The 24,645-nt window shown below is 51.6% G+C and overlaps 1 protein-coding gene across 2 annotated transcripts; it reads left to right on the forward strand.

Annotated features, from left to right (window-relative positions):
• The first annotated feature begins 426 nt into the window (after positions 1–426).
• TMEM8B (transmembrane protein 8B) lies at positions 427–24,645 on the forward strand. 2 transcript variants are annotated; one of them, XM_052645024.1, is made up of 13 exons: positions 427–1,070; positions 5,367–5,556; positions 5,922–6,129; positions 12,797–12,930; positions 13,219–13,487; positions 14,086–14,411; positions 17,383–17,476; positions 17,632–17,755; positions 17,831–17,973; positions 18,175–18,353; positions 23,286–23,432; positions 23,565–23,681; positions 23,929–24,645. In XM_052645024.1, the coding sequence occupies exons 1-13, from the start codon at positions 545–547 to the stop codon at positions 24,400–24,402; spliced, it is 2,931 nt and encodes a 976-aa protein (XP_052500984.1). In that variant the 5' UTR covers positions 427–544; the 3' UTR covers positions 24,403–24,645. The 2 variants fall into 2 exon arrangements, with proteins under 2 accessions (XP_052500984.1, XP_052500985.1); XM_052645025.1 differs by having other exon boundaries at positions 23,925–24,380.

The raw sequence follows: 24,645 nt of genomic DNA on the forward strand, positions 1-24,645 counted from the left end.
GAGACTCTGAGAGTCTCTGGGTAGGGTCTGCGGATATCTGTGGGGACGTCCGTGGGTGTCTGGGTTTGTGAAGGTCTCTGTAGGGTTCCTATGAAATGTTTGTGAGTTGGTCAGTGAGGGTTGTGAGGACCTTATGGGGGTGTCTGGACTCGGTGGTTGGGGTGAGAAAGGCGGGGACTCGGGTAGCGGGGACTGGGGCGGAGTCTGTCCTCGAGCCCAGCGGGGGCCAAGTAGGAGACCAATAGAACAGGGCCGGGGGCGGGCTTTAGTGAGAAGGACCAATCGACCTAATCGGAGGGCGGAGCGTCGTACAACGTCAGGCCGAGGCCGCAGCCGCGGGGCCTGGTTATCGCCTGTCCAGCGCAGCCCGGAGTCGCCCAGGCCTGAACTCCTACCCAGTCCCCGGCTTGGCCCCAGCCGGCTCGACTTCGGCCCTAGGCCCGCGAGGACACCGGAGGCCACCCCTGGGGGGTGGGAGCGGAGCCGCGGGTCAGCTCAGCGAGCGCCCGCGCTGGCCTGTCCGGCCCCGCCCCCGCCCCGGGCCATGGCTCAGCCCTTGTCCCGGCCCCTTGTCCTATCCCGTTCTGGGCCTTGGCCCCCGCCCCCGCCCTCGCCCTGCTTCCCAAATCGGTTCCAGTTCCCGCCTGGGTCTCAGCGAATGCCCAGATCCAGGTCCCAGCTCAGGCCCCCCCTCCAGTCCCTGACCTGGGTCCCATCCCAGCCCCAGCCCCTGTTTCACCTCTTTTCCCAAATCCCAGCCCGGCCCCTGTGCCAGCCCCATTTTCAAAATTTGCTTAAGCCCGGGGCCCAACGCCTGCCCTTGTTCCAGTCCCCATCACAGCCCCTCCTTCCATCACACCCCCTACCCTTGCATAAGTCCCTGTGTCCAGCCCAGCCCAACTCTTTATCCCCGTCTGTGCCCTCATCTCTGTGTTTACCCAAGTCTCTCCCACTGCCCACCCCTCTCTCTCATACCCCGCCCCTCTACCAGCCTCGACTCAGGTCTGGGCTCCAGCTGCCGTCAGCCTTACTGCTGCTGTTGCTGTTGTCTGTCCTTGGCCCAGGGGCTGGTGAGTGCAGAGCAGGAAAGAATGAGGCAGGGATGGGGTTCTGGCAGGGAGGGGTGGACTGGAGGGATTCAAGAGAGGTGGGACGTTGGCAACCAGATGGCTGGGGAAGAAGCAGAGAGAAATAGGGAGGAGAGAAGACTTACATAACTGAGCGGAATTGGCAGGGTCAGAAGAGCGGCAGCTGTGGGCTTGAGCTCAGCAGGTGGCTGACAGAGACTGCACGGTTTTCTTTATGAGGGTCTATCTGGACTCCACTTTGACTCTTTTCCAAGGAAGTCTTGAGTGCTTTGTACCGGCTCGTGAAGTTTGATGGGGGTGAGAGTCCCCCACCAGAGAACTTCTAGTCAAGTGTGGGAAGATCTGGCCTAAATCTTTGATGTACTGGGCATACATTGAAGCAGGGTTAAGAAAGCAGTTTTGAAAATAACGTGTAGTAAACAGATGGCCATGGGTTAGTTGCCATTATAATGAGTTTTCTTCTTGTAGTGAAATTCGTTCCAAATGAGTTTGATTTTCTTAGGAATTATGTCTGACACTTTTAGAGCAGGGTTGAAACTTGGAGTCTATTTTACAGATGGGGAAACTGAGGCACAGCAAGGGATCAATTGGCCCGAGGTCATACATGTTGTCAGTGACAGTGTGGGGCTAGAAAACAGCTTCCTGATTCCGACCCTATCCTAGTGTTGTTTTTTACTGTAATATATGCCCAATAGGAAAACAGATCCAAGTGCAGAAAGGCTCCAGGCACAACCTGTCCTCTCCCCTGTCTGCCCACAAGGGGGCTTCATCCACAAACTTTCCTCCTCCGCCAGTTGTCAGCCCAGGGCCACCATCTAGTAAGGAAGTGACTGGGACAGGAGGAGATAACCAGTTTCCTAATGGGTGGAAGGTGGGTAGGGGAGGGGGTCCCGGCTGTAGGACATGCACCATAAGGATGGCCCCATGATAAAGAATCTTCATGGCCCTAGCCCCCAGCTGTCTCTGGTGGGTAGCACTCTGGAGGGGATGTGGGGGTGCCTGAGGAAGTCTTTGGCAAAAACATCTAGCAGAGCAGCTGGAGGTAGCAGGCTGCATTCAGAGTATAATCTCAAGGAGACCAGTGCACGCCAAATGTCACTGCTCCTGCAGAAGTGCGAGCTCTGTGTAGATTCTCACGGGTATCTGGGTGCTTATGTGTCTGTGCATGTACCTGTGGGATCTGTGGGAATGCTGGGCATGTGTAGTGTGTACACGCTTGTGTGTTGGTAAGCACAGGCATACGTATGTTGCGTGGTGTGAGCTTGTGTGTCCTTAGTGTCTGTTATTGTGTGAGGGAGAGGTACGTGTTGTGGCCCATGCATGTTCCTCTTCAGCTCTTCTTGCTCCTCCTACAGACAGATCACCGAAGTATCACTTCCAAGTGGATAGCTCCTTGGTCGGAGGCAGTGTTGGGTGCCTCCCGCAATATATATAAGTAATCCATCTGCCGCTAGCCAGATTCCTTGAAGGGCTCAGTGCTGGTAACTGCCCAGGGTTGATTACTGCTGCTGGCAGAGCGGGCACTCAGCCGAGACAAAAGCCAAGTCCGTTTTTCAGTTTGGCTGAGGGGGAGTCCACTCTGTTGAGCCCAGTTCCTAGTTTCTATCCCTGCCACTCTAGGTTCTTTGTTCGTGAGCCATTAGGAGAGGAAGGTGATTATCAATCACTGAGCTATAGAAAGTTGAAAGGTGTGGATTAAAACATGACTGCCCAGAAGCAGGTTCAAGTGCTTCGGGAGGATTGTAATGAGGCTGAGAAAGAGCACTGACAGGCCACACAGCAGGCAAGGCCACCCTGAGTACAGTTAATGGTCACTGGCCTGCAGGGCTGCTCTGTGACCTGGTGATGGGGAGAGGTTTCCCTGAGGAGGGACCGGCAGTGTCACGGGACTGCGATGGCACTGTCAGTCTCTGCACACCCTTGGATCTTTTCCGTGGACTTGTCTGACTGCAGTTGCGTAACCCAGGCATGCCTTGCCATTACAGCAAATGACCTTTTTGTTCTACTGAGTGCTGTCACTAGCAGGGCCAGCCTGAGCCCATGGGTGTGTGTCAGGTGGTGATGGAAAATCACCCTAGCCTCATTTAGAAGTGCTGGTGCATCCAGGACAGGTTTATCTGAGCTTGGTGAGGGCCTTCCTTCTGCTTCCTCTGGGACACAGAGCTGTAGGCCTAGTGACACCCCAAACCAAACCCTGCAGTGAACAGGGCTCTAGGTGCTTTCTCAAACATCTGCCCTCAGAACTTCTCGTTTCCTCCTAGCATCCCCAGGTGCTTTTTACTCCCCTTTCCCACCAGCCTATTCTGTGACCTCTGTAGGCCCTAGCCACTTGAGGGTGGCTTAACTAGTTCCTCAGTTTTGCAGGCCATGCCATTGTTCCTTTAATCACAGGGCTCTTTGTGGATATCTGTCCATTATTTCCTAAAGGTCACTAGCTACTTTCACCATCAACTCTCTGAGAACCTGCTGGGGGGTTCTGGCCACTGGGGGGCCTGGCCACCATTTTTTCTAACATTGGCAATGGCCCATCCAATGACCTATCCCTGGTACCAGCCTTGAGAAGGAGAAGGAGGAGCCCTTTCCTAATTCCAGCAGGGGGTGCTCAGTACTCTGCTTTCCTGTAATAATAGTATCCAGGCTATTCATCTCTTGGCTTTCTGCCTCACCGTTGTCACTTCCAGGGCTCTTAGAAAACCTTTCTTCCCCATCACTTGTTTCATTTCCCTTCATCCCTTTTGAATACATCACTGCTGCTCTATGAGCCTCTTCGGTTCCTGGGCAGTGCTCAGCTTGCAAGGTGGCAGGTCTTTCTTGCTGACAGTTGAGAGCGATTATGTGATCTGAACTGCGATTATGTGATCTGAGCCTTGTGTGTGACTGCGACTTTTGAAGAGCATAGGCCCATCTAGGGCCAGTGACCTCCACCTACAGAGGACGGCTCTCTGCAGGGTGACTTGAGGTTGTTGAAATTCAGTAGGGCCAACCTTGACCCATGCTCCCTCCATCAGCAGCTTGCTTTTCCAGATGCTTTTTTCTCTGTTATTTCACATGCCTCATTTTGGAGTTATATCTCCCATCTCCAGAGGGAGAGACTGTCAGCATAGGTAAGGCCCGTGGGTATTTCCTCCGTGGCTGAAAACTCCACTTCAGGGTCTCCCTCACCCACTGCCCTTACTCTTGTTCTGAAGCTGCTAAAGTCCCCGACCTTTTCATCTGTCCTGAGGGCATCCTTCTGGGCTTCGCTGGGGCTGGTGTTCAGTCTGCAGAGCAGTCAGATTCCCCAGAACTTTTTGTCCTTTGGGGCCCTTTTTGTCCTTTTGGACCCTTTTCTATCCAGCTGAGCCACTGGGTTCTTTTCACTGTGATACCAGCCCTGGTGCCTGTGTGTTTGCCTGGCAGTTGCTTACACCAGACTGTCCTGCTCACCTGTTGCACTCTGCTCCTAACGGCCATGATCAAGTATCTAGGCATTTCAGCTATGAGGACCACATCCTCCCCACCTCTCACCCCTGGCTTTGCTGGATATGAATATTCCCAAGCAGTTTGAGATTCTGCTGTCTCACCACCTGACTGCTTCCCTGGGCCTCCCTCTGGGAAGCATCCCTAGCCCCCGCTTCTGAATCCTGGAGGCCCCGCTGTCCTCTCCTTTACTCCTCTGCCGGGGCTCTTGTGTGGCCTGCCAGCTCCTGTCCTTGCCTCTGCCACCCAAGCAGGCCCCTTGCAGCCTCACCACACTTCCCCTCCCCACTGCTGCCCTGAGACAGTGTACAGACAGCTCTTGTGAAGCTTCTGAGAATTTTTATTGCTCCTGACCACAGGGGAACAGAAAGGGGAAGAAAATAAACAAGGAAGTTTCACAGTCCCATGCCGACTCCCAAGCCCACAGGTGGAGTTCCAGGCTGCTCAGTAGCCTGGGAACCCACGCCACTGTGTGCACGCACATGCACGTGCATAACACACGTACTCATGCCCACCATCCACACCTGTTTTGTTAGGCTTGGTAAGAGGAGAACAATGGCTTCTAAGTGAGGGGCAACCGTGGGGATTATAAAAAGGGTTCTGGATTGAGACAGATCAAGGTTTGAGCCTCAGTTTCCTTACCTGTAAAGAAAGGTCATTTCCCCCAAGGTCAGTGTAAGGGTTAAAGCAGACGATGGCAAGGGCAGCACGAGACCCAGTTTGTTGAGTGGGTGCTGTGGGGTTGCAGCCTGGTGGGCCTGGGGGTGGCTGGGAATGGCCTGTCCTACTTTGCTCCTTTCTCTACCATCTGCTCCCCAGGAGGGCTCTTCCTGACTGACTACTCCACCTGCTCACCCCGCAAGCTGAGTCCCTTCCGCTCCTTTGCCAGCACCGAGCTCTTCCACTTCCATGTGCCTGAAGACACGTTCCTGGCCGTGTGGAATCTCATCATCTTCAAAGAGCAGGGAGGAACCTTTGGGGACCACTGCCCAGACCAAAGTGTGACCGTGTGAGTGTCTGAGTTAACCTCCTGACCCCGTGCCAACCCCAGGCCACTCTCCATACTAAAATGAGACCTATGAGTACCTAAGCTGCCCTCCCGACCCCTGGCCTTTGTCCAGATTGAAGTGTGACTGGCTGAAGGCCAAGACCTCTGTCTCTGGACCATTCCTGAGTTCTGTATGACTACATGAATGCCCAAGCTGATCTTTTTCCCCTTATGTCTGACCCCTGACCTGGAAACATTTTATTGTGTGGGTCAGTAGAGGGAATCCATTTGTTTCACTGGCGATGAGTGACATTTCTTTCTTTTCCCCATTTCCCATCTCTTACCCCTCTGCCTGCTTTCCCTTTCTCTTCATTCTGGTCCCCCAGGTATTTCCGGTCTGGGGCACCCCCTGTCATCAATCCCCTGCACACACACTTCCCAGGGGACACAGCTGTGCCTGGAGTTTTCTCACTGACTCTCAGCTGGACACTGCCCAACCGCACCTCCGGCATCTTTAACGTCAGCAGCCCCTTACCTGGGGACTGGTTCTTGGCTGCCCACCTTCCCCAGGCCCATGGCCACATCTCTGTCAAGGTGGGTTGATGCTGTCCAGGGCAGGAGGGGCCAGAGCTGCTTCTCCATCTCTGGGCTACTTGGCATTCCAACCTTGTGCCAGTGTGGAAAAGAGCCTAAGGGTGGCTGGGGTGGGGCACAGCTAGAGGTCAGCAGGTTACCTGGTGGGCCAGAGGCCATAATCTGCAGGAGGCACTTTGGGACCCTTAGGAGACACCGTGGGTCCAGGTAAGCTAGAGGGAAAGTCCAGAGCCTGTCATCAGAAGCCTGGTACTGGGGAGTGGTGTCTCTTCCTACTGGAAGATGCAGGGTTAATCACGGTGGTCAGAAGCCAGCCAGGGACTGGTCAGATGCTGCGGCACAAACCCAAGGCTAGTCTTGTTCTACCTCTTGGTTGGTGATCTACGTCTTGGTTGGTGATAGCCCTGCAGAGTCTTGTAGGCTGCAGCCCAGTCATTAGTCCCTCTGGGAGTACGTGTTCCTCTTCTATCATAATTTCAGTCCCTACACCTTATGAAGAGGGTAAGAGAACACTCAGTGATAGGCAAGCCCTTTCCTGTTAAGAGGAGGCTTTGGGCAACTGGTGTCCAACCTGACTGTTGCCCTTCTTTCCCCCAAATATCAGTGATTGCATAGATCAGAGCTTCTTAAAGGTCTCCAGTATTGTGGGGTCAAGGTCAGGTCGCTTCTGTGTTCTGGTTTGAAGGGAAGGAAATGCTGCTGAGTTTTCCTGCCACTCTCAGATACTGGGCAGGCTGGCCCTCTTCATCAAAGGGAGAGGATTTCTTCCTGTCTGTTAGCAGGAAGGGAGGTTGGGACACGGTGGCCATGTCAGAGTGGGATGGCCAGGTGTGTGGCGCCAGCGGTAACGGCAGAGGACCAAGCACAAGTGTGAGCTGAGCAGGATTTAAAGAACAGGACGCAGAACAAGAAAGTGAGTGGGCTTTGGCCTCTGAGAACTGGGAGGAACAGAAATCCCCAGTCAGGTGAGGATTCGACCAGATGTCTCTCTCTAGGGTGAGTTCCTCGAGGACAGGCGCTCTGGACTGTGTCAAACTCCCCTTCCCCTCCCGCTGAGGCCCGGCATTCAGAGGTGTTATAGTGCTTTTGAATGAGCTGAGAATTACACAGGGACAAGTGTGCTGGCCCTGCTGTTGCCAGAGATGGGAACTCAGGCTGATGGGAACTCAGGCTGAGCCCTCAGTGATAGGTTTTCCTGAGCGTGAAGGACAGGAGAACTTCCTCTCCAGGCCTGGCAGCCCTCTGGGTGAGAACAGGCTGGGAACTTGCCCGGAAGTGGCTCTGGGCTTTAGGTTCTTGACTCCCGTCAGATCCAAGGTCTCTTATATTAGGAGGAATATCTTCTTAAGTCTTTGGCCAAATCCCAGAGAGCTTGTTTGTGATCCCAGCTGTGATCCTTGACTCTCTCTGTGAGACGAGAAAATCCTTCAGGAGCCATGCTGTAATTACCCAACAACCTTTCTGATTAAACCAGAGGAACCTGGCGTCTAGGCCTGGGCTGCGATTATGGGAGCTGAAGCCTGGTTAGGTAAGATCAGAACCAGGTCTCATGTGCCCATGTGCATCTAGATATAGCCAGTGGGGCCTGAGGAGCTTGGTACTGCAAGCCGGAGTCCTAGCCAGGAGAGATCTCTGGGTGTGGTGAGATGAGAGAGAACAGGCACAGTTATACCTTGCCAGGGAGTGGCAGCTGTGAGTGGACCCCATGACAGCTGGAGCTCTCCAGTCAGCCCTGTTTTAGAGGTTGGGGGAAGGGAGGCAAGGATCTTCTTTATGTTTCCTCTAAAAATTTGATTATCTTTTGGAATCTCATATGGGCCTGTAGGATTCTTTTTTTTAAAGTGTATTTTTAAAAAAAATTTATTTATTTTGGTTGTGCTGGGTCTTGGCTGCTGCACATGGGCTTTCTCTAGTTGCAATGAGTGGAGGCTACACTTTGTTGCTGTGCGTGGGCCTCTCTCACTGTGGTGGCTTATCTTGCTGCAGAGCACAGACTTCGGTAGTTGTGGCTCTTGGGCTCAGTAGTTGTGCACAGGATTAGTTGCTCTGAGGCATGTGGACCAGATTGAACCCATGTCCTCTGCATTGGCAGGTGGATTCTTATCCGTTGGACCACCAGGGAAGTCCTGGGCCTGTAAGGATTCTTAAGTTCTCTGGTTAATTCTCTAGAAGCAAGCCTATTGGAGGGTTGTCCAGGGCATTCCCCTAGAGCTCCAACTTCTCGCCTTGCCTCCTCCTTGTCCCATGGTCCTGACTTCCCATGAGGCTTAGTAACCCCAGGAAATTATGTGGGTTCAGGGATATCCTTGGGTGGGGACTGAAGGGTGCCAGCAATAAGAAGGCAGCAGTGTTCCTCAGCTTTGGGGATGAGCTCCTTTTAGACCTTAGTCTTCGCGCACCGGCTTTATCACTGGCCTTGGGTTGGGTGCTAGAGACACACATAAATAAGATGTATATTAGTGAGATATGGAAGGCATTTTAAGAGGACGAAGGAGAGGTTTATAACTCAGCTGGGTGGTGTGGTGGAGAGGTGGTTTTAGCTTTTAAGAAACTGTTAGGAAGTGAGATCTGATGTTGAGAAAGCAGGGAAGGGGTCATTCCAGGTGCTGGGAGTAGCATGGGCTGAAGGTGAGAAGGGAGAGCTGAAGTGGTTCAGTGTGAGGGTGAGTGAGGGAGCTGGAGTGGTGAACAGGGGCCAGATCAGGAAGGGTCTAGAAGTTAGAGCTTTATCCTGAGAGCGATAGGGAGCCTTAACATGTTGTAAAAGGAAGGTGACTTATCTGGCCCAGGCCACTCTCCTGGGCTCTGGTCCCACACTTCTGCGGCCCTTTGTGTGTGTTAGTTTTACTTTGTTACTGTGTTACTGTGTTCCTAGCACCCAACACAGAGCCTGGCACATAGTAGGGGCTTGGCAAATATTTGTTGCCCTTCTGCCATCTTCTCAAACTCATGTTTCTGAAACCGATATCATTTATCCTTCCTTCCGTCAACCTCTTCTGTCTTAACCTCTGCCTTCCGTCTCCTTGCCTGTCTTGTGTTGGAGCATGTATTCATCCTGTGGTGTCCAGCTGCCAGTCTGTCCTGAAAGGCTGGCCTTTGGGTTTTGGGTAACATCTGGCATCCAAGTGCCTTATTAGGAGAAGTTCTCCAAATGCCTGGGGCACAGTTCTCCTTGAATGCTTCCTCTTCCCAGCTCCAAGATTTGAAAGCGAGTGAAAGCAGATAAAATAATGAAAACAACCATAAGGAAAAGAAAGGAGCAGATTCAGTTGACTCAACCAGCTCGGACTTAAGTGTGGCTCACTCAGCCTCTCAACTGAAGGGGTTCAGATCTGCGAACCGTCTTCCTTCTGCTCTTCCTCCTCCTTCTAAATTATTTTGTTTGTATTTCAAATAGGTAATATATGCACCTGGTACAACATTCAAAAGGTACAAAAGGCATACAGTGAAAAGTAAGTCTTCCTCTTCCCTTCATCCCCTTTCAGTCCCCACGTTCTCTCTCCAGAGTTAACTAGTAACTAGCTGTTACCTAGTACCTCTTTCCTCTTGAAATATTTTCTCCTCTTGTCCTTTGTGACTTTGCAGAACCGTCCTGGTTTTCTTCCTGCCCACCACTCCCTCCCCTGTCTCCCTTCCTGTCTTCTCCTCTGCTTGATCTGTTTGTGTTGTGGTACCCAAAGCTTGGTCCTGGCATAACTCCTTTTTATTTCTCCATTCTCTTACTAAGTGTCTCCAGCACAGTCGTTTTAAATACCACCCATAAGTTCATGTCTTCCAAGAGTTTTAAGCGAGCCCTAATTTATTTGATTCTCAGATTTTATCCCCAGTGGCTTACTTGACATCTCCGATGTCTAAGACCTGTCTCAAACTTAACAAGTACACATCCAAACAAAGCCTGAAGTCAAGAATCTCTTGAAGTCCTAATTCATGTCTCCCAAGTCTAAGCCTCTTCATTCTCTAATCTTCTCAGTAAATGGCACAGCCAGTCAGTCACCAGTTGCTCAAAGCCCCACATTTAGGGGTCATACTTGATTCTTCTTTATCCTTATTTCCACGCAACTAATCCATAAAGAAAAAGTCTTGAGACTCTCTTTCTAAAGCATGTCCTGGATACATCTACTTCTCTGTTCACTCTTAGCACAGCCGTCTGCTGGGCCGTCTGCTGGACCGTCACAATAACCTCCTAAGTGGCCTTTTTGCTTCCACTCCTGCCCCCTGCCATGTGTCCAGTGCTCATTTGCTTCCATGTTGGTTGGTGCCAGCTAACTGTGGGCTGGAGCTGTCCCAAACGCTGGAATATTCCCATAGAGATGGCCACAGAGACCAAGATCTTTGGGCATCTTCAGCCTGCAAGCCTCACCCAGAGGCTCAGGTGCTTCTATAGAAACTTAGCCCACTTGTACTAGTACAGTCTAGGAATCAACTGAAGGTCTTCCACACCAGCTTCTTTCAGATCACTTCTCACTCCACTCCTCACTTTGGGCCCTCCTGGTTTCTCAGCCTGCCTCGCTTTGGCCCGATTCCTTCCATGACTGCTGCTGTTGACTGAGTTTGGATGCTCTCGCTTGACTTTTGTCTCGGCAGCTCTTGAGACCTGATTTCTGGTGCCCTTTCTGTGGTTCTGTGTCAGGGTGAAAGTTTGTGCACCTTCCCTGGTTTCCACTGATTGAACACTTGAATCCACAATAAGGGAGGTGTTAGACATGTGCATGATACAGTTTCAGGAAGAAGCACATCTTAACCAGAGAGGTCATGTCCACTGATCCTTTGTTAGGCCAACAGCAAGCAAGACATGGAACAAGGTGTTTCCTCCTTCTGGACCGTTTAGTAAGGATGCGGGCTATCTCCTGAGTGTGAGTCCCCACCCTCAGGGTCATTAACCGCAAGATTATTATGGTGGTGATTCCTACCTTAGGAAGTGGGGTCAGTAAAATAACTCATGAGAGTATTTCTGGTCCTCACCAAAGATGAGGGACATCTGCTTTGTATATCAGAGATGGAGGTTTCTGAGCAACAAGGTGGGTTCAGGAGCTTTCTGAAGGGACTTCTTTTGACACTTGTTCTTTAACTCAGCAGATATTTTCTAGCACCTAGTATGTGCTGGGTGGTGTGATAGGTGTTGGGAATGAAGTGATAAAAAAGGCACAGGAAAATTCCAGGCAGAGGGTAAGAAGATGTTCTGGACTGGCACCCATCAAGTCCCCCTTCCAGCCTTGTGGAGCTTTGCTGCTGCTGCTAAGTCACTTCAGTCGTGTCTGACTCTGTGCGACCCCAGAGACGGCAGTCCACTAGGCTTCTCTGTCTCTGGGATTCTCCAGGCAAGAATACTGGAGTGGGTTGCCATTTCCTTCTCCAATGCATGAAAGTGAAAAGCGAAAGTGAAGTCACTCAGTCATGTCCGGCTCTTAGCGACCCCATGGACTGCAGCCTACCAGGCTCCTCCGTCCATGGGATTTTCCAGGCAAGAGTACTTTGCTACAAGTCAACAAACAAGCCTTGGCTGGCTTGCTCCATGACAAGGGACTCAGGGGGATGTCAGAGCCTGGAATTCTTGTCCCAGATCAAGGCTAATGGTATGTCTTGGTCAGAAGAACCACAAAAGTGAACCGTCGCCTCTAGTTTATTGGGCTAGTGTAAGGCAATTTGTCCAGAAGATGAGAGAAACCTAGTAAGGCCCCCCCACCCTCCCACCCTGCTCCCCTGAACTGCTGGGACTGAGGGCCAGAGAGGTGCAGATGCTGGAACTAACAAGCTCGTCCTCACTGGACATGCTGCAGCTGCCTGGGCCCGGGTGGTGTCCCCTGAGTAGAGAAGTGTTAGTGATTTTATCCAGAAGAGCTGCTCGGGGAGACGTGGTGGTTCTCCCCCAGTGACAGAAGGAACCCAGGCTTAGACAGAAGGAGCGGATGTATCCAGGGCCCCTGAGGCAGAGCAATATGGGGAGACAGAAGATAGGCTTTGGCTTCAGAAAAGTCACAGCTGCCCCAGCTGGGTTGATTCACTTATTCATTTATTCGGCAAACAATTCATTTGTGAGGTGTGCACTTTACATTAGGCTTTGTGTCTGGAGGAGCAAAAATAAGACCAGGTTTCTGTTTTCAAGTTACCCGTAGTCTGGAGTTTGCCTGGGGAGGTAGGGTGACTCTTCCCTCGGGGTATTAAAGCAGAGGCTGGACAGGTATTGACACTTGGGAAGGGCAGGTGGAAAATAAAGGAAATGAGAGATTCAGATGGGGGAAGTGGGGAGGTTTGGACTGGAGGCCTTTAAGGAACTTTATTTGGGGGCATGCTAGTGCCCAAAGAGTGTTAGTTCCTGTGGCCTTGGTAGGGGAATGGGCTGGTTTGAAATGACCTTGATGGGCTGTCTGGAGGTGTGCAGGAGGGATTACTGAAGGAGGGGCAGGCAGGGCCTGTCAGGAGGGGCTTGTATTTGAGCCCCCAAACCTCAGTGGGGTTTGAGGCCCTCAAAACCCCAATCCTCAGCCAATGCTGAGGATCATAGCAGACCCTGCAGACCGAGGAAGGACCCAGAGCTTAGAGAGACGGTAGTCACAGCCCCAGAAGCAGGAGGGCCAGAGGAGGTCTGTCCCACCTCCGCAGGCTGTTGGCCTCGCTTTAGTAGGGCATTGTGGTCTCTCCCCTCCTGCCACCCCTGCTTGTGCCTCAGGGTCTCCAGGATGAGTGTCAGTACCTCCTCCAGCCGCAGCTGATTGTCCGGCGTCTGCTGGATGTGGCCGTGCTGGTGCCTGGGAGACCCTCTGAGCAGACCCTCTCCGCCCACAATCGCTCAGCCCTGTACAAGTAAGTCAAGTGCTCCCCTACCTGGGGCCCTTCCCATCTTCTCTCCCTGGCCTCAGTTTGCCTGCTGATCCTGCGCTCCCCCTGGCCAGCCTAGACTGCTGGGCCACCCAGAACCCCAGGGTGGGTCTGACCCCTCCCTCTCTCCTAGCATGGAGGGGAAGACCAGAAAAGGCCTCCTGTTCTCCTCTGTCCCCTACCCTCCATTATTCCCAGTGCTCCCCTCATCCTGTGTCCCTCTCACCTCTCTGTACCCTGACTTTTCTCATTTCCACCCTCCCCTCTGCCCAGGGTCTTCGTGCCCAGCTTCACTTACAGGGTTTCAGCACAGTTGGTGTGTATAGGGGGCCGTGGGGCATCCACCTGCCCCCTGACACTGCGCCTACGTCCCAAGGCCCCACCCCTGCACAACTCAAGCTCTGTGGCCTGTGGAGGAGCCTCAGTATGCCAGCTGGAGCTGGCACTGCCCCCCTGGGGGCACTGGGTCTACGTGCGTGTGGAGACACCATCCCGGGGCCCCGGCAGGACCGTCCGCTTCCAGCTGTGCGTGTGGCTGCAAGGTCAGAAGCCCTGCACCTGCCCCAGCCACCTGGCCTGTGCTGACATCGTGACTGGGAAGAGTCAGGCACGATGGCTGTGCCCATTGGTCCTCGGCCATGTCCCTATGACCTCCCCAGCATCATCTGGCTCCCTTATTCCCCAAAGCCTTCCCACCTGGAGCTTCACGTCATGAGAAGGCCTTCAGGTCACTTTTGGTACCTGACTTAGGCTTACTAAAGGACTTACTCTCCTTGATCTAACCTCCCAGTGTAATGGGGCAGGCAGGGACAGCTAGGACCTTTGGGACATGGTTCTTGCCAGAGCCCTTGCAGGTCAGTGAGAGGGTCCATCATCTGTTTCAGCAGTGCCCTCACTGCCACTGGGGAGGGAGAGATGACCTTCAGTCCCTCCAACATGACATTCCACTAGCTGTGACCTCTAGGAAGTGCCTGGACCCAGTCCTGTGACTTTAGATGGCAAACACCACAGGGATATTTGCTTCAAGTCCTCTCCCTCCCTACCCTCTCTTAAACCCTATGTGGCTCAGATCCAGTGTGTGGTGGGGCTACAGGACTGGGAGGGCGGCAGGCCACAGCTCAGATTTCCTCTGCCCCACAGAGTGCCCACAGCCCAGCCTGTCCCGTGCCCTGGTCCCCGGAGCTGCCATGAACATGCCCCAGTCACTGGGCAACCAGCCGCTGCCCCCAGAGCCACCATCCCTCGGGATCCCTGCCGAGGGGCCTGGGGCCACATCCCCACCTGAGCACTGCTGGCCGGTACGCCCGACGCTGCGCAATGAACTGGACACCTTCTCCGTCCACTTCTACATCTTCTTTGGCCCCAGTGTGGCCCTCCCTCCCGAGCGCCCAGCTGTGTTTGCCCTGAGGCTGCTGCCAGTGCTGGACAGCGGAGGTGTGCTCAGCCTGGAGCTCCAGCTCAACGTGGTACTCTTTGTGGAGGGCAGGGAGGTCACCCTGTGGGGGAACCTGAAGGAGAAGATGTCAGGGGTGAAGGGCCCTTACCTCCTCCAGGAAGCCTGTCCAGGTTGCTTCCAGTTTATGGTTAGAGACTATCCCTCAGCCCACTTCTGGTCAACACATGTGCTCTGAGCATTTACTGCAAATGGGCTGGGTCAGCCAGGGCAGCTCAGAGGGATCCAGACTTCCCTAGTTTTATAGGCTTACCTGCCACTCCCTAAAGGCCTCTCTCTGTGGCAGGTGTTCGTTGCTTCTCACGTATTGCTTGTGATGGGGAGCTTACCACTCACTGAGGCCATGCAGTCCATGTTTAGACAGCTCTGATCGCTAGAGGCATTCTTGGCATTCCATCAAAATTTGTCTCTGTGGATTTTTACCCACTGATCTTTGTTTTGTCCTAGAAGCTATATCCAGTAGTCTACTCCTGTCCTTTTATAAAAAAAATAAGACTTTATTTTCCAGAGTAGTTTCAGGCTTACAGGAAAATCGAGGAAAGTAAGTTGAGTCCTCCTCTCTCCCCACGCAGTCTCCCCTTTTACTTCCATTTTTTATTAGTGTGGTGCATTTGCTGCACCCCTGCCCAGCCTTTCAGGTGCCTCTCAGCCTTGCCAAAGCTGAGCAGCCTCCACATCCGAGGCCCCTCTTCCTCTGCTGTCCCCTCTGGCCATGCTTCTGGCTATCATGCCTCTGAAACAAGTGATCCCAGGCGGTCTGACCTGGGTGGCAGGCAGCGTTTGTGCAGCCTGAGAGCAAGGTGCCTCTTTCAGCTGCTGCCTCACCTGAGGCTCATGGTAGACTAAGACCTCTGGATCGTTTTTCTTCCTTTTTTTTTGCTTCAAAACAGTTACATACATTTGCTTTTTTATTATAAAAATGATAGGATCACATATAAAAGCTTTGGAAAATAGAGGAAGATGCCCCTGTAACACAACTGCTTAGCTTTTTCGTTATATGTCCTAGTCCTTATCCACAGTAACTGATGTGTTTATCTAGTTGTAACCAAGGACCACACACATTTTCATGCTCTGAGCATGGTTCATGTGAACAGCTGCCAATTCCTATCTTGTATTTTTGCAGTGCACTTTTTAACCTGAGTGGAAGAATTTATGTTCATCTTTGAGGCATTGCCTAACATTGGTTTGAACTGTGGGCCTTTACTACTTTGTGTAATTCACACACTTCTAAACCTCTTAGTCATTATTTCCAGCACTGAACAAGACTGGGCTGAGAGCAGAGCCCTTTCAAGCCTTTGGCAACTATCTTGGGTTGGCATTGATCTAATTATTTATCTTCTGTTCCCTGAGCCAGGAATCATGAATCATTTTAACTTTACTATTCCTCAGCTCTGGGGCAGGGACCATTTTCCTATCCATCTGATACCTGGTTTGTGACTTGAGGTGGTATTTTGTGGGACATGGCTCAGAGCTTTCTAGTGATCCTGCTGGTTAGGACAGAGCTGATTCTTCAACCCCAAGACATTCCTTATTTTCATACTCAAATTTTCTCTGATGGTGTTCTGGCTAAGACTGTACATATTTTGTGTTTGCTTATTGCCATGCCTTTGGGCAATGACAGTGAAGCCTTGATTTGGCCTTGAAACTGTAGAGCCTGTGTCAGAGCCCAGCCACATGCATTCTCTTCCTCTGTCTCTGGAAAGGAGAGGCCTGCCTCCCCTACTGTCTTGCCCTGTCACTCTCTGCATTCTTGTTTATTTTCTCTAAAGGGCATCTGCTTACATTCTATCATCTGCATGCTGTGACACTGCTACATACCTCAGAGCACCTGTTCTGTTTATTCTGAGAGGTATATTGGCACACCTACTCTGATCTTTCCCTCCAAGCATTTTGATGTTTTCCCTTGCATCAAGAACTGGGCATTTGGAACAGAGAACTGCACACCTAGAGGACATTTTCTGGTTCCCACCAGAATGGCTTTTGCTGAATAAAATTTTGGTGTGTTCTGGGCTTGCGTTGAGGGAAATTAGGAGCAAGTTGCATGAAGTTCACTCTTGCAGCTAAGCATTGGAGACAGGGCAGCACACAGTGCTTCTTTGATATGAATTTAACTGAGAACCATCCCTTTGGGTGCAGTGCTTCTCCCAAGACCCTGATTAACTTATCGCGTGGACTCACAAACGTGGTAACTCATGTTTCCTTGCTTTGGTTGCTTGAAAGTCAGTGTCAAATATATGGCCCACATCTAGGTACAGACTTTCTTTTCTTATCCTGATGTATAAATTTCCCTCATGCATTGATTCTGTCCCGTTATTTGTATTTAATAAGCTGCCCCAAATCCTTCTCGAATGAGGTGAGCTTATGGGATCCTGTTACCTTTATTCTTGTAGACAACCCTTTTCATTTAGTCCTGTGGGTATCCAGTTTCTTTTAATCCCAGCCAGGTTGCTACATTTAATCCTACAGGTGTTCTCTTACCACTAAGTACCTAGAATCGTTTCACCTGAGGAAGCGTGCATATCTTTACACACCTCCTGCTTTCAGGTTTATGTGAAGATGTGATGATGATTGATGAGCCACACGATTGCAGACCTTTTTCACAGCTAGTTTCTACATCCAGCAACAGTGCTCTTCCTCTCCCCCCACCCCCCAAAAAGCTAGGTAGGACTGAAAAAGTGGGTTCTGTCTCTTGCCTAGACAGAATTTAAATAATTCTGCCCAAAGAAAGGGTTTAGAAGTGGCCTTGGCTTCTCATCAGTCTGAAAGATCTCTGCTATGATCCCTGTGATGGTGTTTCCCCATTTTTTGGTTGTAAGAATGAAGGGGGTGGGTGTGCTTCCTGTGGGAGCACCTATAGGACCAGGGGTGTTAGGTGAGGGCTTGGAGGAGTTTCTAGGGAAGGGTTAAGAGGTGGAGGAATCTGGGGGTGGTGGTGGGAAGACCTAGAGGATGTGACAGCCTCATGTTTGTATCTGCCTGCCCAGAGCTCCCTGCGCCAGGAAAATGTGACAGTGTTTGGATGCCTGACTCATGAGGTGCCCTTGAGCCTGGGGGATGCCGCAGTGACCTGTTCCAAAGGTAGGGGGAGGAACAGGGGAAGAAGAGGGGCTGGAAGACCAGGGCAGGGGTAGGGTATGGAGGAAAGATGGGCTAGGGCGTCTGGGAACTGGGGGCAGGTGGGTGAGGGTTCCTTAGGTCCTGACCCCACACTGGCTTCTCCCTTCTCCCCTCAGAGTCCCTGGCTGGCTTCCTGCTCACGGTCAGTGCCGCCTCCAGAGTGGCCAGGCTGAGAATCCCGTTTCCGCAGACGGGGACCTGGTTCCTGACCCTGCGCTCCCTGTGCGGGGAGGGGCCTCGGTGAGCAGGGCGGGGCCTCAGTGGCGGCCGGGAAGGATGCACCTGAGTGCCAGGTGACCGCGAGTTTGTGCGCAGGTTCGTGCGATGCCGAAACGCGACGGCGGAGGTGCGGCTGCGAACTTTCCTGTCCCCGTGTGTAGATGACTGCGGGCCCTACGGCCAGTGCAAGCTGCTGCGCACGCACAACTACCTGTACGCGGCCTGCGAGTGCAAGGCCGGTGAGCAGGCTGGGCTGGTGAGGGAGTCCACCTGGGGCGCGAGGTGGTAACCTGTGTAGCAGGGTTTCGAGAGGGTGGTGCGGGGTCAGGGTACCCTTCCCTGGCAGTGAAGTAGGGCCTGACCAGGAGGGCCAGCAGGAGTGTCTGCTGAACCCTGGGCTGCCTTCTGACATCTTCCACCCTGTGCCCGTCCCATTGCAGGGTGGCGGGGCTGGGGCTGCACGGACAGTGCGGATGCGCTCACCTACGGGTTCCAGCTGCTGTCCACACTACTGCTCTGCCTGAGCAACCTCATGTTTTTGCCACCCGTGGTCCTGGCCATTCGGAGCCGATATGTGCTGGAAGCAGCAGTCTACACCTTCACCATGTTCTTCTCCACGGTATGCGGTGCCATCAGTGTCTGCACCGAGTCCTTCGCGGTGGTGGGTGAGGGTCTGCGTTTCCACCATGGGCCTCCCGGGTTTGGAGCTGTCGCTCTTCGCTGTTCTCTACAGCAGGGCTTCCCCGCCGCTCCCTATCATGGCATGCATAGAGCACGATCATTTTTATAAGACACATGGGAATAAATGAACAAGGCTGTTTGCGACTTAAGATAATGCCACTGCAGGCAGCATGGGGTCTTCAGCATCCTGCACTCTACCTGTCCACTCTAAGGGCTGAGGGGACCTTTACCTCAACATGCCAGCCCAGAAGCTCAGACGTACAATACGGAACTGTGTCTACACAATTCCCCTGAGATGCTTACATCTAGGGATCTGTTCATCTCATCCGTGGGCTCTTGGCATCATGTGATGTACAGTGCCTGCCTACGAGCACCGCAAACGTCTTAGATGGATTCAGACTTCCATGTTTCTTAGGAACAAGAATATCACAGAAACCGGTACATGCCTCCCTGTTGTCCAGTATTAATAGATCAGACCTCTGTCCAAATCACAAAAATTCTACCTCTCATCTTAGGAGGAAGTGGGGACTGGGGGGGCATGTTCTGAGGTCCTGGATACTTCTCCACAGGTGAGGAACAGTGGTTGTAACTGTGCCATGCAGTGAGGCCTTGGCCCCTTAAGCTGCATGAGAACAGCACACCCCATTTTTGTCTGAATGCCTCCCTTTTAGACCTGTTCTGACAATGCTCCATTATACTTTTATTTTCAATATTCTCCTCTTTCTTTTTTATTGTCAGATGTCCTTTATACTGTTGCTCACCAAATCCTCTAGCAACAGCGGTTTCACCAGTATATTCTTAGTTGTGTGCAGACATAATGTGGTTCACAATTAGTAAGAACATTTAAGTGAGTCAGGAGCCTAGAGCATGTGAGGAGAGTTTATCCAGTCTCCTGCACTTCACGAGGCATCCTGAAAATTGGCCCCAGGGTGTTCAGTACCAGATGACTCCTCATCATCTAGGTTTGATGGCATATCATCCTGAAAAGAAAATACCTTCCCCTAGTAGGAACACTGTGGGAGCCAAAAGTGCCTGGTCCCAGGTACAGTGCCTCCACTTTTGTAAATAAGGCAGTAAGCAAATGATCACAGAGAAGATACAGGCTCTGAGGGGTTACCTAAAGTCCTGCTCTAACTCCTGTTCTTTTCCCATGTGTGCCAAAGTGTAGAGCTACTTGTGATTCCATTTTCCCAGGCAGGATCCCTGTTGTCCCTCTTTCCTGTTCTTTATTTAGCGTAGACTTCATTCATTCCTCAGCAGTCTCCGCATAAGGACCCATCGGTCCTACTGCAGGTGTCAGCACCAGCACCGGAGGTGGCAGTCTTCTCCCGTCTAAAGCCAGGACAGTCTGCACCTGGGAGTAGTGTGTTGATTCCTGTCCAGGGCCTGGAAGCAGACAGTAGCTTTGTTATCCAGGAGTTTAAAATGCAAAATGTAAATGTGTTAAAAAAAAAAAACAACAGGCTACAAACCCAGCACTTGATTTTGTATGTAGCTGATAGTCCTGATGCTGGGAAAGATTGAGGGCAGGAGGAGAAGGGGACAACAGAGGATGAGATGGTGGGATGGCATCATTGACTCAAGGGACATGGGTTTGGGTAGACTCCGGGAGTTGGTGATGGACAGGGAGGCCTCGCGTGCTACGGTTCATGGGGTTGCAAAGAGTCGGACACGACTAAGCGACTGAACTGAACTGAACTGATAGTTCAGGTAACGATAACAGAAAAACCGCATCTGGTGATACAGGCTCTGTGTCAGACACTGCTCATCGAATCCTTCCCATAGCACTGTAACAATGGAGAAGTATTGCTATTATTATTATCATCCTTTTTTTGCAGATGAGGAGAGTTTAAATACTCTGGTTAAGGCCCGAGGTGAGTGGAGGAACCGGACTTGTCACTCAGCCTGCCTCTTGGTCCCTCTCATGTCTTCACTGAGCTGTAGGGCTCTCCTTGCCCCAGGCAGTGAGCATGCGTGCATACATTCCCAACCTGAATTTAGCGTCTCAGAAGCCCAGGAGTATGTGGAGATACTAACGACCTCAGGTTAGTAGTTCTTAAACTCTTAAAGGAGAGCCAGCCAAAAGGTCAGAAATTACATCCAAGCCACATATTAGAAAGGACAGGGAAAATGTATCAGACATGGAGGTTGTACATCTCTCGCTCATACAGCTCATGCGATGTGTCCTTCCCAGTGCTAGAGACCTCATAATTGGATCCGGTAAGACCCAGACAGAGCTGGCATTCTGGGGCCCCGGCAGCCTTCCTTGCTGATTACTGAGATCCTGGCTGCAAGCCCACCTCCTCATTGTTCCACCTCCTCTCCTATTCCTCACATCAGCACAATCATTCTCAGTGGCCCTTGGCAAAATGCCATGATGTTTCCAAGAGGAAACAGAAGCAGAAAATAAGAGAACAGCAGTAAGTTTCAGTCTATCCTGAGTACAAATATTCCAGTCTTCATACAGATTGAATATATTTGCATCTCCAATTTAAAATTCTGTAGTGCCAGGGTACTGTATTTGGAGCATTAGATGAGCTATAGAGTTATGTTATGAAAATATAAAATTCCACAGAAAGAACAATTTAGGGTAATTTTCCAAAATTACCTTATAAGTAAAGAAATGGCCAAAATTGAGGAAGATGTCAAATTAGATTATACTGATGGAAGCCAGTTTGTAGTCTGAATTTGTTTTCTTAAATCTCCCAGTCTTTCTGTGTTATTTCTACCACTTCTTTTTATTGGTAATGCAAAAGGAATACTAACCAAAAATTAGTCCACAATTTTCTGTGAGACAATATATATATATATTTTTTGTTATAGGGGAAAGTCTGTTAGTGTGGGGATATTATCCCATGAATATGCATGATATAAAGTATAAGATGACCAACATTTATTGAGCACATACTGTGTGCCAAATATATAGGAGAGTATTCCAGACTTTCAGGTAGTCTCTCCCAGGTGCCACCATACATAACCCAGCCTTCAGTTCAGTCACTCAGTCGTGTCCAACTCTTTGTGATCCCATGGACTGCAGCATGCCAAGGCTTCCCTGTCCATCACCAACTCCCAGAGCTTGCTCAAACTCATGTCCATCGAGTCGGTGATGGCATCAAACCACCTCATCCTCTGTCGTCCCCTTCTCCTCCTGCCTTCAGTCTTTCCCAGCATCAGGGTCTTTTCCAATGAGTCAGCTCTTCACATCAGGTGGCCAGAGTATTGGCATTTCAGCTTCAGCATCAGTCCTTCCCACCAATGTTCAGGACTGATCTTTAGGATTGACTGGTTTGATCTCCTGCTGTCCAAGGGACTCTTAAGAGTCTTCTCCAGCACCACAGTTCAAAAGCATCAATTCTTCAGGACTCAGCTATCTTTATGGTCCAACTCTCACATCCATACATGACTACTGGAAAACCATAGCTTTGATTAGATGGACCTTTGTCGGCAAAGTAATGTCTCTGCTTTTTAATATGCTGTCTAGATTGGTCACAGCTTTTCCTCCAAGGAGCAAATATCTTTTAATTTTATGGCTGCAGTCACCATCTGCAGCGATTTTGGAGCCCATGAAAATTAAGTCTGCCACTGTTTCCATTGTTTCCTCATCTATTTGCCATGAAGTGATGGGACCAATGCTATGATCTTAGTTTTTTGAATGTTGTAGCTCATTCCAATATTTGGTACAGCTAGTTGCTTCTAGGTGATGAGTAAATGGTTATACCAGTGAAGTTTGCTTAACCTTATTTACTATAAATTGTGTCTCCTGGTTAGAGGTGGCAGTGAATGGGTGCGATGGCAATTGATAATGGATTCTGCTCCATGAATAACAAAGCAGGCTGAAGCCCTGCAGGTAGAAGAGACAGATATATGCCTAGAATATATGATGACAAGATGCTGTCTCCTCTAGGTTGAGGAGTTTTAATGAAGTGAGCTGCCACAAGTTATTGGCTTGTTCCTCTAACAAACTGTGCTGCATGGTGGAGTCCGTGATGGGCTTTACTGATGGCATTGTGGGCATTGAGAGGTGATGGTGGCCTGGTCAGGACTGGTGAAATGTGGATCATGTTGTTCACCTCACCCTGAAGCTTTAATTTAACTCTACCCCTGTGGGTTTTCTGCAACTTAAACAATCTCTTTGACCTTTTAGTATACTTGGATCAGTCATAGATCAGTCATAGAATATTAGAGAGCTTATTCCAGTTCTACTTGTGTCCCCAGCATGTTCCCCTCTTAAACTCCTCAGTACTCTATTCTTTGCTGTGTTTCCAGTGTAGGGTAGGTGAACACTGTCCCTTCCCCATGGTGTAAAGTGCCATGCTCTTCTCCATGGCTTTAGAGACTGCCTTTTTTATTACTGCCTCCTGCCTCCATGTTACTGGGTGGGAAAGGATGCAGAGGACCAGTTAGTCCAAGATCTGAAGGTGAAACATAACAAGAGTCTGAGCTATCAAATGAGGCTTGGGGTTTGGATTGGCCAAGAGGTCACAGTCCAGCCCCAGAGCTTGGGTCAGGCTGAGGATTACATGTGGGACCCTGTGTGAGCACAAGGAGATATAGGCAAGGATTGGCCTGAGCTTGAGAGTCCTGGCCTCCCCAGGCCTGGTGCTCTCGCAGGACATTCTGGAAGCAGGAAGATTAGGAAGGTGAGGCCGAGGTTCAGGGCTGCCGGGTACATACAAAGTAGGACACAGACTGGGCCTCTTTACCATACTCTCATGGGTGGGGAGTCAGGCATTTCCCATTTCTGCTCAGTTGGTACCCTCTGCCCTCTGCTTTTCTGACAACAGCATTCCACCCCATGGCCTGTTTCTCCAGCTTTGTAGACTGGCCCTCTGCCCTGAGTTCTCTCAATGCTTGTCCTTTCTTCCTCCAGTTCTATCATGCCTGTGACCAGCCTGGCATTGTGGTTTTCTGCATCATGGACTATGATGTGCTGCAGTTCTGTGACTTCCTGGGCTCCTTAATGTCCGTGTGGGTCACTGTCATTGCCATGGCTCGCTTACAGCCTGTGGTCAAGCAGGTCAGTCTGGAGAGGGCCCTGGGGGACAACCATTGCCCAAATCTATTTGAAATTCACTTCCCAACCTCTCCCGGGGGCATGGCCAAGCACCCTCACCACCCTGGCCCAGCCCCTGGAGACCTCTTTCTCTAGGTGCTATACTTGCTGGGGGCGATGCTGCTGTCCATGGCTCTGCAGCTTGACCGGCATGGACTCTGGAACCTGCTTGGACCGAGTCTCTTTGCTCTGGGGATCTTGGCCACAGCCTGGGTAAGGCTGGGAGGGCTGGGGGAGGGGAGGTCCCAGCAGGACTTGGGTGCAGGTACTTGGGTATCCGCTTTCCAGTTTAAGGTGGGCCCAGACCCTGTTGTCATCACTGTGCTGCTCACAGGGCCAAACTCATCTCGGCAGACGCTGAGGGTCACCACCAGGGCTCAGGGGACACCTGAGAGCGACTGGCTCTGGCCTGGGTTCCGGAGTCGTTCCTGAGCCTCCCTTCTCTGCCTCCCCCAGACAGTACGCAGCGTCCGCCGCCGACACTGCTACCCGCCCACGTGGCGCCGCTGGCTCTTCTGCCTGTGCCCGGGCAGCCTCATCGCGGGCAGTGCCATCCTGCTGTATGCTTTCGTGGAGACCCGAGACAACTACTTCTACATTCACAGCATCTGGCACATGCTCATCGCTGGCAGTGTGGGCTTCCTGCTGCCTCCTCGTGCCAAAACTGACCGCCGGGTCCCCTCTGGAGCCCGGGCTCGGGGCTGCGGGTACCAGCTGTGCATCAATGAGCAGGAGGAGCTGGGCCTTGTGGGCCCGGGAGGGGCCACTGTCAGCAGCATCTGTGCCAGCTGAGAGGGGCTTAGGGCTGGCCCTGGGAGAACTGGAACCCTTCCTCAGGGCACAGAGCCCTTCCTGGGGTTCCTCCTGGGAGCATGGAGTCCTCTCAGGGCTAAGAGACAAGTTGTGTTTCTTGAGGACATGGAGTCTTTCCTAAGGACACGGAACTCTTCTGGGGACCTGGCAACTTCCTGAGGGCCAGGAGACCTCCAGCATCTTCAGGACTGGAGCCTGTGCAGGGTCACCAAGCCCCCTCAGGACCGAGGGGTCCTGCCCAGGGTGTGGAACCCGCTGAGAACATGGAGACAGCCCTGACAGGACACAGCCGTGTCCCTAAGGAGATGGAGCCCATCTTGGGGAAGCTGAGTCCCCCGTCTCCCAGCAGCGCAGCCTCTCTGGC

This window comes from Budorcas taxicolor, chromosome 8 (genome assembly GCF_023091745.1).
Source record: "Budorcas taxicolor isolate Tak-1 chromosome 8, Takin1.1, whole genome shotgun sequence".
NCBI lineage: Eukaryota > Metazoa > Chordata > Mammalia > Artiodactyla > Bovidae > Budorcas > Budorcas taxicolor.